The following is a 15,155-nucleotide window of genomic DNA, read 5'->3' as shown; positions in this document are numbered from 1 at the left end:
TCGGCATTGCTAGTCTACTATAACTAAAAAGAAACCTCAGAGATGTCAGAAAAAAAAACTTTAACTAACATCTTCTTAACTCCTCTTCTTAGCAACATGAGGAATTCTAAATCCAAATACAAAGATTCAATCTAACGAATATGGAGGCATGCCATATGATTTGAAGGTTCTATCCATTCTTCCGTTCACCAAGAAAAGGTGTACCAGGAATTAACTACATTAGCAAAACACCCTGTGCAATTGAATTAGGCAGTCCTACAGGCAATTCAATTATATGTGGACCATTATTTCTATGTTACTTGAAAAGCCAGATAAGAGAGATTTGACATCTAAAGTTCTGCTTGTCAGTAGAAAAATAGTCTACTAACGATGCAAACTTTGCTGAAGCTACAAATAAAAGTAGCAAATCACATCTAGTCTACCATCCGTAAGTGTCCCCTAACATAAATATATAATAACTTTCTCGAGTTGCACAACATGAAGTCATCAGTCATCACTACCAAATAAGTTCAACTGGGCATTGTTGCCCTTATTTAGCAGTCATCACATATTTTGAAACAAAAATGTTCTCCAAAAGTGACAACTGTTTGGATAAAAAATGGAATGGCCATGTCAGAAACTATTAAAGCACTCGAGTCAGACATTTTTCCAGACTCAAATCCTTCAGAATGACACAGTTCTATAAAACTAACAGTAATTTAAGAAAGTTTCCATTATATATGTATTATTCCTTGTTTTATGCCACCATAAAAAACAAACTGGAAGGTAGTGCAATTGCTCACAGACAGACAAAATTTGCCTCTATTTAGTAAAACAGTAGGTCAGAAAAGGTGAAGCAACCTGGGAAACTAAAGATGATACTGATGTTTATGGAAAGGAAGATGTAGCTCCAGGGAGTAGCATAAAAGGTTATGCTACATGTGCAAACTAAAGATACACCTTCAGCCATAACAAATTCTTGAAATTATACTAATAGAGTGGTCTATTGTTCTCATTACAAAAGAACAAAATATAGTATTGGCCATTGGGAATGAATGAATTCGTAATCTTTTACAGAAGCTAGTTCATGTCCAGTTCATAAAGTAGAACATGATTGCTATTTGTGTTATTACACAGCAAAGAACAAAGTACCAGCATGCTCTGGATTGCTGTGTGATCAAGAGGTTAGCTTGAAGCAAGACGATTTGCAACAAAAATATTCAGGGAATTTCTAGACCCGCAACCTTAGTTTCATATGTTGTAAAGTGCAACTTTCTTGCTTAGTGGCACTGTGTGTAGCAAGTCAATCGACAGTGTGTATAAGAAGCTTAGTGTAAAGGAACGTTATTTGCCCAAAACATGTGTACTTATTTCTGAATGGTTGTTCCATGCCAGAAAGCTACAGTAAAATATCAACACTATTTAATTTGTGTTTTGCTTCCAAGACTACTCATTTGACGAGAGAAAGTAGAAACTAAAAGCAACACATTTGCTTGGACATTATTCCAAAGAAAGTGCAATAAAACAAATTATGCTGCATCACAGTTATCTCAGTACAGCAGCACGAAAAATAAATAACGCTCATTTCATCAACTTCATTGCGTAAAATCAACATAAACAACTCCATAAGTCTCAAATCAAGCTATCAGAGAACTGGTCATGAAAATGCAAATTTAATAGCAAAGGCACTAGCTTTTATACAGGCCCGCACTAGTCAGTGTCATATTGGACTAATGGCACGCCATAGGCCACCAGGAGTAACTAATTATTGAGCTATGCACAAGAAACAGACCTCAAAAGCTTGCTTCAGGTTCTCAAGCTCCTTGTCTAGATCATTGATTGCCTGGGTATATGCCTGCGTTGGGGAGGACTGGCTTGCAGTATGGATCTGCCCACATAATAAAACATGAGACTAGCAAACTCTAATCTGACGAAGGAATAGAACATACATAAATATGCCCCCTACCCTGACAATGATCTTGTACTGAAGGGGGTGAGGGAGCTTATAGCCAGCGAAGTGAACATTTGGGTCCCTGTGCAGCTGCCTGCAGAATCTCATAGATATAGAAGAAAATTAGAAGGTGTGAACTGATGAAAATAACCACCAAGGACAAAAAGGCACACAGTTTTCTACACATACATGCGGAGGATGTTGCCGATGGTGTGGTCCTCACGTTCAATAGTGAAAGATGCAGCATTCATGATCTTTGTATCCTTCTCAAATGACACCCTGCATTACAAAATAGTAAGGATTACATCCATAAACTTTAAGTGATAGAGCAGCCGGTAGAGACTACCACGAGCCCTAATTGGTAACAATAGTAAAAAAAAGGTTTATAGCATCAGATTATTTTCACAACTACTCTCTACATGCCAAAAGAATGACATGAACGGGGGCAATATGGTTATTAACGACAGAAATGAAATGTTTAATTATTTTAAGAAAGTTATATCCCACAGCTGCTTCTTTTTTGACAAAAATCTATACCTGACAAAACAAAATTGAAGCATTTTCTAGAAAAAAGTTTGAGAACGGTGTGGAGGTAGAGTAGACTCACTTCTTTGTGCCCTCAGGCACGACGAAGCGTTCATAGCGGTCAGGGGCATTCATCTCCGATCAACACTTGGCTCCTCCTTCCTCTGAAATTCCTGCAAGCATGAATCACCGGACCACAAAGGTCCATTTCACAAGTCAGATTGCCTCCTGAACGGAAATTCAGAACCCCATATTCTTGGAAAGTGAAGCAGAACAAGCATCAAATCAGATCTTTAAAAATGATTCCTTCACCTGCGAAACGGATAAACTACACACATGTATGAACCCCTACCTATCTTGCTAAACATTGACAAGGGTGTCAAAAGGTAGACGTGGTGTACTATAAGATGCACACAAAATCAACCGACCACCGAGTACAATCCCCAAAATGAAACTAAATCTAAGCGACAGAAACGCGATGACGAACTCATCGATCATTGCGCGGGGCGGACCAAACGTTTGGGGGGTGCAGGTTCAGCTAAACCACAGCCGGATTTCAGGAAATGAATTAACTGGTTTTAGGGCCCCAAATCCGCAACAAACTGGATGAATCGGATAAATATTTTGAGAGGTTTCCCGGAGGAAGTGAGAGACCATAAGAACCTGCACAATCAAGGCCATCAAAAGCTGTTGTACGCAATCAAGGAAGCAAGAGCCTGCACATGAGCTCAATTGACATCGAGCTGCAGCCCAGTCACGAAATTTTTAACAAAAGGCATTTCTCTGGATATTTTCTCAGCACTCATACAAGTGCCCATACAATTAAACAGACACAGAATCCAGTGGATCTTTAACAATACTTCAGTTGGAAACTAGATGATTCAGAAGACATGGGCAGCAAGGTGCTACCTCTCCGCCTGCGATTACATAGCGAGGCAAAGCAAAAGAACAAGCTAAATCCCTCTCTGAAACACACCATGGCTGACTTAACAGGAACACTAGGTGAGAGACGGGGTGGCCCTAGGGTTTCACAGGTTCGCAGGGAGGGGAGGGGAGTAGAGAAATTTCCTTGGGGGAAGAACACCATGGTTCCGGAGGACGACGCCCGCGGGCGGCGGCGGTTACGGCCCGCGCGGGGATAATCCCCTTCAAACCCCTAATATCAAACGAGGCGTAACAGTCCAAGCAGGATAGGGTTCGCCACGAACCAGAGGAACCGAGGCCCAGATGGATTGCTGTAATCCACGTTATAGTAGAGCCGGGGGGTGGGGGTGGGGGGAGGAGTCGGGAGGGAGAGGGACGAGTTTACCTCGAGGCGCACTCCGGCGGCGGCGTTCCGAGGAAGACGATGAAGTCGGTCTGCGTAAGGTACTAGTGGGGGGCTCTCTTTTTTTTCCGAGTGAGGTACTAGCGGGGAGCTCTCTTCTTTTTCAGTGATGAAATGAAACTAGCGGGGAGCTCTCTTTTTTTTTAGTGATGTAATGAAACAAGCGGGGAGCTCTGTCAGGGAAACTTTAACACGCCGATCCAAATGGTTCGTGCGTGTCCGTTTAGATCAAAATGAATCAAGACAGATGGAGCGGCACCCGCCTGCAAATCGAGGCGCGGCGCCCCACTACCCTCACTCGTAGAAACGATGCCGTGGACATGGTGCGAAGATTGAGGGGACGTTTCCACTTTCTACAAACCTAATTATAATTGAAGTAAATGCGACCGACGCGTGATCGTGGGCAGGACATGGGCCCAAGGGCTACTGTCGGCCCAATGAGAGCCAGGGTATCCTGGGTCGGCGGATTTGGGCCTTGATAGTGGCACCTCGCAAGCTTTGCCGCACCGAATGGCTCTACTGAGAGCTTGGTGTTGGGAAACGTAGCAGAATTTTAAAATTTTCTATGCATCACCAAGATCAATCTATGGAGTCATCTAGCAACGAGGGAGAGAGGAGTGCATCTACATACCCTTGTAGATCGCGCGCGGAAGCGTTCAAGAGAACAGGGTTGATGGAGTCGTACTTGACGTGATCCAAATCACCGATGACCAAGTGCCGAACGGACAACACCTCCGCGTTCAACACACGTACGGTTGGGAGACGTCTCCTCCTTCTTGATCCAGCAAGGGGGAAGGAGAGGTTGATGAAGATCCAGCAGCACGACGGCGTGATGGTGGAAGCAACGGTGATCTCGGCAGGGCTTCGCCAAGCGCAGGGAGACGGAGGAGTGTCACGGGAGGGAGGGGCTGCACCTTGGATGTTGTCTGCAGCCCTCCCCTCACCCCTCTATTTATAGGGGAAAGGGGAAGGGGGCCGGCCCCCTCTAGATGAGATCTAGAGGGGGGCGGCGGCCAAGGGGAGGGGGGCTTGCCCCCCAAGCAAGGGGGCGCCCCCCCCCCTTAGGGTTTCCCCCAACCCTAGGCGCATGGGCCCTAGGGGGGTGTGGCGCCCCAGCCCACTTGGGTTGGTTCCCTTCTCCATACAGCCCATAAGGCCCTCCGGAAGAGGTGGACTCTTCCGGTGGACCCCCGAACCCCTCCGGTGGCCCCGGTACAATACCGATATGCCCCCAAAACTTTCTGGCGACCATATGACAACTTCCCATATATAAATCTTTACCTCTGAACCATTCCGGAACACCTCGTGACGTCCGGGATCTCATCCGGGACTCCGAACAACATTCGGAAATCACATACAAGTCTTCCTAACAACCCTAGCGTCACCGAACCTTAAGTGTGTAGACCCTACGGGTTCGGGAGACATGCAGACATGACCGAGACGACTCTCCGGTCAATAACCAACAGCGGGATCTGAATACCCATGTTGGCTCCCACATGCTCCACGATGATCTCATCGGATGAACCACGATGTCGAGGATTCAATTAATCCGTATACAATTCCCTTTGTCAATCGGTACGTTACTTGTCCGAGACTCGATCGTCGGTATCCCAATACCTTGTTCAGTCTCGTTACCGGCAAGTCACTTTACTCGTACCGTAATGCATGATCCCGTGATCAACCACTTGATCACATTGAGCTCATTATGATGATGCATTACCGAGTGGGTCCAGAGATACCTCTCCGTCATACGGAGTGACAAATCCCAGTCTCGATTCGTGCCAACCCAACAGACACTTTCAGAGATACCTGTAATGTACCTTTATAGTCACCCAGTTGCGTTGTGACGTTTGGCACACCCAAGGCACTCCTACGGTATCCGGGAGTTGCACAATCTCATGGTCTAAGGAAATGATACTTGACATTCAGAAAAGCTACAGCAAACGAACTACACGATGTTTGAGCTAAGCTTAGGATTGGGTCTTGTCCATCACATCATTCTCCTAATGATGTGATCCCGTTATCAATGACATCTAATGTCCATAGTCAGGAAACCATGACTATCCTTTGATCAACGAGCTAGTCAAGTAGAGGCTCACTAGGGACGTGTTGTGGTGTATGTATTCACACATGTATTACGATTTCCGGATACACAATTATAGCATGAACAATAGACAATTATCATGAACAAAGAAATATAATAATAACCATTTTATTATTGCCTCTAGGGCATATTTCCAACAGTCTCCCACTTGCACTAGAGTCAATATTCTAGTTACATTGTGATGAATCGAACACCCATGCAGTTCTGGTGTTGATCATGTTTTACTCTAGGGAGAGGTTTAGTCAATGGATCTGCTACATTCAGGTCCGTATGTACTTTACAAATCTCTATGTCTCCATTTTGAACACTTTTACGAATGGAGTTGAAGCAAAGCTTGATATGCCTGGTCTTCCTGTGAAACCTGGGCTCCTTGAAAAGGGCAATAGCTCCAGTGTTGTCATAGAAGAGGGTCATGGGGCCTGACGCATTGGGTATGACTCCTAGGTCGGTAATGAACTCCTTCACCCAGACTGCTTCTTGTGCTGCTTCCGAGGCTGCCATGTACTCCGCTTCACATGTAGATCCCGCCACAACGCTTTGCTTGCAACTGCACCAGCTTACTGCCCCACCATTCAAAATATACACGTATCCAGTTTGTGACTTAGAGTCATCTAGATCTGTGTCGAAGCTAGCATCGACGTAACCCTTTACGATGAGCTCTTCGTCACCTCCATAAACGAGAAACATTTCCTTAGTCCTTTTTAGGTACTTCAGGATATTCTTGACCGCTGTCCAGTGTTCCATGCTGGGATTACTTTGGTACCTTCCTACCAAACTCACGGCAAGGTTTACATCAGGTCTGGTACGCAACATAGCATACATGATAGACCCTATGGCCAAGGCATAGGGGACGACACTCATCTTTTCTCTATCTTCTGTCGTGGTCGGGCATTGAGCCGTGCTCAATCTCGTACCTTGCAATACAGGCAAGAACCCCTTCTTTGACTGATCCATTTTGAACTTCTTCAATATCTTGTCAAGGTACGTACTCTGTAAAAGACCAATGAGGCATCTCAATCTATCTCTATAGATCTTGATGCCTAATATATAAGCAGCTTCTCCAAGGTCTTTCATTGAAAAACACTTGTTCAAGTAGGCCTTTATGTTTTCCAAGAATTCTATATCATTTCCCATCAACAGTATGTCATCCACATACAATATGAGAAATGCTACAGAGCTCCCACTCACTTTCTTGTAAATGCAGGCTTCTCCATAAGTCTGCATAAACCCAAACGCTTTGATCATCTCATCAAAATGAATGTTCCAACTCCGAGATGCTTGCACCAGCCCATAAATCGAGCGTTGGAGCTTGCACACCTTGTCAGCATTCTTAGGATCGACAAAACCTTCCGGCTGCATCATATACAATTCTTCCTTAAGGAAACCATTAAGGAATGTCGTTTTGACGTCCATTTGCCATATCTCATAATCATAGAATGCGGCAATTGCTAACACGATTCGGACAGACTTCAGCTTCGCTACGGGTGAGAAAGTCTCATCGTAGTCAACCCCTTGAACTTGTCGATAACCCTTAGCGACAAGCCGTGCTTTATAGATGGTCACATTACCATCCGCGTCTGTTTTCTTCTTAAAGATCCATTTATTTTCTATGGCTCGCCGATCAACGGGCAAGTCAGTCAAAGTCCATACTTCGTTTTCATACATGGATCCTATCTCGGATTTCATGGCTTCCAGCCATTTGTCGGAATCCGGGCCCGCCATCGCTTCTTCATAGTTCGAAGGTTCACCATTTTCTAACAACATGATTTCCAAGACAGGGTTGCCGTACCACTCTGGTGCAGAACGTGTCCTTGTGGACCTACGAAGTTCAGTAGCAACTTGATCTGAAGTTTCATGATCATCATCACCAACTTCCTCTCTAGTCGGTGCAGGCACCTCAGGAACATTTTCTTGAGCTGCGCCACTTACCGGTTCAAGAGGTAATACTTCATCAAGTTCTACCTTCCTCCCACTTATTTCTTTCGAGAGAAACTCTTTCTCTAGAAAGGACCCATTCTTGGCAACAAAGATCTTGCCTTCGGATCTGAGGTAGAAGGTATACCCAACAGTTTCTTTAGGGTATCCTATGAAGACGCATTTTTCTGACTTGGGTTCGAGCTTTTCAGGTTGAAGTTTCTTGACATAAGCATCGCATCCCCAAACTTTTAGAAACGACAGCTTAGGTTTCTTCCCAAACCATAATTCATACGGTGTCGTCTCAACGGATTTCGATGGAGCCCTATTTAAAGTGAATGCGGCAGTCTCTAAAGCATAGCCCCAAAATGATAGCGGTAAATCGGTAAGAGACATCATAGATCGCACCATATCTAATAGAGTGCGATTACGACGTTCGAACACACCATTACGCTGAGGTGTTCCAGGCGGCGTGAGTTGTGAAACTATTCCACATTTTCTTAAGTGTGTGCCAAATTCGTGACTCAAGTATTCTCCCCCACGATCTGATCGCAAGAACTTGATTTTCCTGTCACGTTGATTCTCAACCTCACTCTAAAATTCCTTGAACTTTTCAAAGGTCTCAGACTTGTGTTTCATTAAGTAGACATACCCATATCTACTCAAGTCATCAGTGAGGGTGAGAACATAACGATAGCCACAGCGAGCCTCAACATTCATTGGACCGCACACATCAGTATGTATGATTTCCAATAAGTTGGTTGCTCACTCCATTGTTCCTGAGAACGGAGTCTTGGTCATTTTACCCATGAGGCATGGTTCACATGTGTCAAATGATTCGTAATCAAGAGACTCTAAAAGTCCATCTGCATGGAGCTTCTTCATGCGTTTGACACCTATGTGACCAAGGCGGCAGTGCCACAAGTATGTGGGACTATCATTATCAACCTTACATCTTTTGGTATTCACACAATGAATATGTGTAGCATTACGCTCGAGATTCATTAAGAATAAACCATTCACCATCGGAGCATGACCATAAAACATATCTCTCATATAAATAGAACAACCATTATTCTCGGATTTAAATGAGTAGCCATCTCGTATTAAACAAGATCCTGATACAATGTTCATGGTCAAAGCTGGCACTAAATAACAATTATTGAGGTTTAAAACTAATCCCGTAGGTAAATGTAGAGGTAGCGTGCCAACGGCGATCACATCGACCTTGGAACCATTCCCGACGCGCATCGTCACCTCGTCCTTCGCCACTCTCCGTTTATTCCGCAGCTCCTGCTTTGAGTTACAAATGTGAGCAACCGCACCGGTATCAAATACCCAGGAGCTACTATGAGTACTGGTAAGGTACACATTAATTACATGTATATCACATATACCTTTCGTGATGCCGGCCTTCTTGTCCGCTAAGTATTTGGGGCAGTTCCGCTTCCAGTGACCACTTCCCTTGTAATAAAAACACTCAGTCTCGGGCTTGGGTCCATTCTTTGACTTCTTCCCGGCAGCTTGCTTACCAGGCGCGGCAACTCCCTTGCCGTCCTTCTTGAAGTTCTTCTTACCCTTGCCTTTCTTGAACTTAGTGGTTTTATTCACCATCAACACTTGATGTTCCTTTTTGACTTCTACCTCTGCTGATTTCAGCATTGCAAATACTTCAGGAATGGTCTTTTCCATCCCCTGCATATTGAAGTTCATCACAAAGCTCTTGTAGCTCGGTGGAAGCGACTGAAGGATTTTGTCAATGACCGCGTCATCCGGGAGATTAACTCCCAGCTGAGTCAAGCGGTTATGCAACCCAGACATTTTGAGTATGTGCTCACTGACAGAACTATTTTCCTCCATCTTACAGCTGAAGAACTTGTCGGAGACTTCATATCTCTTGACCCGGGCATGAGCTTGAAAAACCATTTTCAGCTCTTCGAACATCTCATATGCTCCGTGTCTCTCAAAACGCTTTTGGAGCCCCGGTTCTAAGCTGTAAAGCATGCCGCACTGAACGAGGGAGTAATCATCAGCACGTGTCTGCCAAGCGTTCATAACGTCTTGGTTTTGTGGGACGGGTGCGTCACCTAGCGGTGCTTCTAGGACATAATCTTTCTTGGCAGCTATGAGGATGATCCTCAGGTTCCGGGCCCAGTCCGTATAGTTGCTGCCATCGTCTTTCAACTTGGTTTCTCTAAGAACGCGTTGAAGTTGAGGACAACGTGGGCCATTTGATCTACAAGACATATTGTAAAGATTTTAGACTAAGTTCATGATAATTAAGTTCATCTAATCAAATTATTAAATGAACTCCCACTCAGATAGACATCCCTCCAGTCATCTAAGTATAACATGATCTGAGTTAACTAGGCCGTGTCTGATCATCACGTGAGACGGACTAGTCAACATCGGTGAACATCTTCATGTTGATCGTATCTTCTATACGACTCATGCTCGACCTTTCGGTCTTCTGTGTTCCGAGGCCATGTCTGTACATGATAGACTCGTCAAGTCAACCTAAGTGTATTGCGTGTGTAAATCTGTCTTACACCCGTTGTATTCGAACGTTAGAATCTATCACACCCGATCATCACGTGGTGCTTCGAAACAACGAACCTTCGCAATGATGCACAGTTAGGGGGAACACTTTCTTGAAATTATTACGAGGGATCATCTTATTTAAGCTACCGTCGTTCTAAGCAAATAAGATGTAAAACATGATAAACATCACATGCAATCAAATAGTGACATGATATGGCCAATATCATTTGCTCCTTTGATCTCCATCTTCGGGGCTCCATGATCATCGTTGTCACCGGCATGACACCATGATCTCCATCATCATGATCTCCATCATCGTGTGTTCTTGAAGTTGTCTCGTCATCTATTACTTCTACTACTATGGCTAACGCTTTAGCAATAAAGTAAAGTAATTACATGATGTTTATGTTGACACGCAGGTCATAAATAAATAAAGACAACTCCTATGGCTCCTGTCGGTTGTCATACTCATCGACACGCAAGTCGTGATTCCTATTACAAGAACATGATCAATCTCATACATCACATATATCATTCATCATTCATCACAACCTTTGGCCATATCACATCACAAAACACTTGTTGCAAAAACAAGTTAGACGTCCTCTAATTGTTGTTGCAAGTTTTTACGTGGCTGCTATAGGTTTCTAGCAAGAACGTTTCTTACCTACGCCAAAACCACAACGTGAATTGCCAATTTCTACTTACCCTTCATAAGGACCCTGTTCATCGAATCCGATCCGACTAAAGTGGGAGAGATAGACACCCGTCAGCCACCTTATGCAACTAGTGCATGTCAGTCGGTGGAACCGGTCTCACGTAAGCGTACGTGTAAGGTTGGTCCGGGCCGCTTCATCCCACGATGCCGCCGAATCAAGATAAGACTAGTAATGGCAAGCAAATTGACAATATCGACACCCACAACTACTTTGTGTTCTACTCGTCCATAGTAACTACGCATAGACCTAGCTCATGATGCCACTGTTGGGGAACGTAGCAGAATTTTAAAAGTTTCTACGCATCACCAAGATCAATCTATGGAGTCATCTAGCAACGAGGGAGAGAGGAGTGCATCTACATACCCTTGTAGATCGCGCGCGGAAGCGTTCAAGAGAACAGGGTTGATGGAGTCGTACTCGACGTGATCCAAATCATCGATGACCAAGTGCCGAACGGACAGCACCTCCGCGTTCAACACACGTACGGTTGGGAGACGTCTCCTCCTTCTTGATCCAGCAAGGGGGAAGGAGGGGTTGATGAAGATCCAGCAGCACGACGACGTGGTGGTGGAAGCAACGGTGATCTCGGCAGGGCTTCGCCAAGCGTAGGGAGACGGAGGAGTGTCACGGGAGGGAGGGGCTGTGCCTTGGATGTTGTCTGCAGCCCTCCCCTCACCCCTCTATTTATAGGGGAAAGGGGAAGGGGGCCGGCCCCCTCTAGATGAGATCTAGAGGGGGGCGGCGGCCAAGGGGAGGGGGGCTTGCCCCCCAAGCAAGGGGGCGCCCCCCCTTAGGGTTTCCCCCAACCCTAGGCGCATGGGCCCTAGGGGGTGTGGCGTCCCAGCCCACTTGGGCTGGTTCCCTTCCCCATACAGCCCATAAGGCCCTCCGGAAGAGGTGGACCCTCCCGGTGGACCCCCGGAACCCCTCCAATGGCCCCGGTACAATACCGATATGCCCCCGAAACTTTCTGGCGACCATATGACAAGTTCCCATATATAAATCTTTACCTCCGGACCATTTCGGAACTCCTCGTGACGTCCGGGATCTCATCCGGGACTCCTAACAACATTCGGTAATCACATACAAGTCTTCCTAACAACCCTAGCGTCACCGAACCTTAAGTGTGTAGACCCTATGGGTTCGGGAGACATGCAGACATGACCGAGACGACTCTCCGATCAATAACCAACAGCGGGATCTGGATACCCATGTTGGCTCCCACATGCTCCACGATGATCTCATCGGATGAACCACGATGTCGAGGATTCAATCAATCCGTATACAATTCCCTTTGTCAATTGGTACGTTACTTGTCCGAGACTCGATCATCGGTATCCCAATACCTTGTTCAGTCTCGTTACCGGCAAGTCACTTTACTCGTACCGTAATGCATGATCCCGTGATCAACCACTTGATCACATTGAGCTCATTATGATGATGCATTACCGAGTGATGCACACCCAAGGCACTCCTACGGTATCCGGGAGTTGCACAATCTCATGGTCTAAGGAAATGATACTTGACATTCAGAAAAGCTACAGCAAACGAACTACACGATCTTTGAGTTAAGCTTAGGATTGGGTCTTGTCCATCACATCATTCTCCTAATGATGTGATCCCGTTATCAATGACATCTAATATCCATAGTCAGGAAACCATGACTATCCTTTGATCAACGAGCTAGTCAACTAGAGGCTCACTAGGGACGTGTTGTGGTCTATGTATTCACACATGTATTACGATTTCCGGATAACACAATTATAGCATGAACAATAGACAATTATCATGAACAAAGAAATATAATAATAACCATTTTATTATTGCCACTAGGGCATATTTCCAACACTTGGTAGCCCGTCGATTAGGAGAACGGTGCCCAAACGTTTCCTAGCTGTTGGGGATATAGCTACTAGGTATGACCCGCCCAGGAGGGGACGTATCAATCCCAATGGCGGGTTACAAAAGAAGCCTAGTAATATTCAAGGTGATAGTTTGTTAAGACTTGTAGAAGGCCTAAGCCTAGAGGCGGCTTAAGGCCCAATATTGTAAACCACCATACGTAAGGAAAGACTTGTAAAGAAAGGCATATAAAAGAAGTCACTGAGCCGGACACGTTTTATGGGCCGGCTGGGACTCTGTAGGCCGTCAGGCGTCAACCCATGTATATAAGGGGACGGCCTGGCGGCGGCTTAGGACAAGAAAAACAACAACTCAAAGCCAGGCAAAGCGGATTCACTCCCTGGTCATCGAAACCCCAGCAATTCCAACACAACTAGACGTAGGCTTTTACCTTCATCGTAAGGGACCGAACTAGTATAAAAACCTCTCATGTCATTTATCCCGATTAACCCATTTAAGCTTCCTAGTTGCGATGGCCCTACGACTAAGTCCTTTTGCTAGGACATCTGCCGTGACAATTCCATGACACTAGCTAAGTGCTTGGCTGGGCTCAAAAACCCCGGGAAGCGCTTGTGGGACCCGCCTGGGAAGCACAACCCCCTGTGGTGGGTTTCTTCTCCGTGAAGGAAACAAGGAATCTGCCTGTCAAAGGCATTAATGTGCACCACTTTGCTATAGCGACTGGCGTCAGCCGTGGGGATGGGACGCAACATGTCCACCTTTTGACTTTGGGCGTCGGCGAGGCGTGCCATCCCCAAGGTCATCTACATTGATAACTGAGGATTCACCAACTCCACGTGTTGCTATAGGAACATCATGTAGCAGCCAACACGACATGGGGGTGCATGCCGCACCTCGTTGTCTCAGGCCGATACAGATGGCCCTCCCCTCTCTCCTCTGTTTGTGCTGGACATGTGTCAACCCCTTGTAGGATAAGAGGAGGACCAGGTTCAGTATAAATAGAGGGTGACTGCAACCTAGCAAAGGGTTGGATCCATTAGCAATCTACCACACATTGTAACCTGTTCGTCAAGAACACAACAATATCGCCATAGCAGGAGTAGGGGGTTACACCTTGACGATGGCTCAAACTTGGGTAGTTTTGGTGTGCTTTACTTCGTGTTGTTTCCTTCCCCGATCACCGAGACCAAGTAGTGTAGCGTGTTCAGTCCCCGGCCGAACTCACACATGTTGTTTCCACACACCCACCAATGTATGGTTCATAGACACCAACACAATTCATGTAAATCAAGCGCTATTCCAGCTAACTAATATAGCAATTAACGTGTGATATGCATAAGACGTCGCTTCAATTTTTTATTTACAACAATGTTGGATTTGCTTCTTCTATCTGAAAAAGACTTAAGCTATTATAAAAGTTCACCGTAAGTATAAAGCACCTCAAACATAATAAAAATTACATCAAGGGCCTTGGACCATGTCGCCAGAACGAGGTGTCGATGCGTCGGTGATGGCGCTCCAATAATAGAGTCGGCCTAACCTTGTTGATGACAAACGAGAAGTCTTTGTGCACATGCCCCTAAGGACCAGTGCCCTAGAGCCGCAACCGTCGCGTTTGAAACCTTGAATCGATCTAAAGAACATGACATAAAATCACATCGTTGCGTACGCACAACGAGAAACCATAACCTTGCCGCCGTGAGGAGCTGGCCGAAATCTACGCCGGAGTTTCGTCTAATCTGTTTTGACTGACGAACTTGAGGAAGATCTGAGCATGTAAGACTGACTCGAAGAAGAAGCGTTGCCATCCGTCTAACGCCGCCCCCGTGAGGACTAAACCACTAACCTATCTACTACCCGAAGCCGAGGTACCATGATTCCCCTTCCTGCCACGGGCCGCCGGAGCAACGGGTAGAGGGGAGGAGAATCCACGAGGTCACCCATGGAGATAAAGGGAAGGAAGGCATTGCCCTAGTTGTTTTGCAAGAGGGGAAACAAAGACAATTGCCCACTGCTTTCATGTTGAGACAGGGGCACGTTGAATCTTTTTTCTAAGACAATTGAATGTTTTTTCTTCGAACATACAAAAGATGTAGGCATCGATGTATTAGAATAGAAAGAATGTAGGTTTGTTTTGAAATGTTGGTATGTTCATTTGAAAAGAAATAGAACTTTGTGCCAACAAAAATAAGGATTAGATTTGCTTTCCGTCTGTAAGATTTCGCTGTTGAG

The 15,155-nt window shown here is 45.5% G+C and overlaps 1 protein-coding gene across 1 annotated transcript in view; it reads right to left on the bottom strand.

Moving 5' to 3' along the window:
* LOC119302052 (DNA-directed RNA polymerases II, IV and V subunit 11-like) overlaps nucleotides 1–3,920 on the bottom strand; it is a 4,651-nt gene extending 731 nt beyond the window's left edge. The window contains exons 1-5 of the mRNA XM_037579071.1: nucleotides 3,765–3,920; nucleotides 2,538–2,628; nucleotides 2,120–2,209; nucleotides 1,946–2,024; nucleotides 1,772–1,867 (exon numbers count right to left, since the gene is read on the bottom strand). Coding sequence (XP_037434968.1) covers nucleotides 1,772–1,867; nucleotides 1,946–2,024; nucleotides 2,120–2,209; nucleotides 2,538–2,590 — 318 coding nt within the window. The 5' untranslated portion in view covers nucleotides 2,591–2,628; nucleotides 3,765–3,920. The remainder of the gene's footprint in view (nucleotides 1–1,771; nucleotides 1,868–1,945; nucleotides 2,025–2,119; nucleotides 2,210–2,537; nucleotides 2,629–3,764) is intronic.
* Nucleotides 3,921–15,155: the final 11,235 nt, after the last annotated feature.

This window comes from Triticum dicoccoides, chromosome 5A (assembly GCF_002162155.2).
Source record: "Triticum dicoccoides isolate Atlit2015 ecotype Zavitan chromosome 5A, WEW_v2.0, whole genome shotgun sequence".
In the NCBI taxonomy this organism is placed as follows: Eukaryota; Viridiplantae; Streptophyta; class Magnoliopsida; order Poales; family Poaceae; genus Triticum; species Triticum dicoccoides.
Note: the sequence above shows the minus strand (reverse complement) of the source record. Positions and strands in the feature narration are given on the sequence as shown.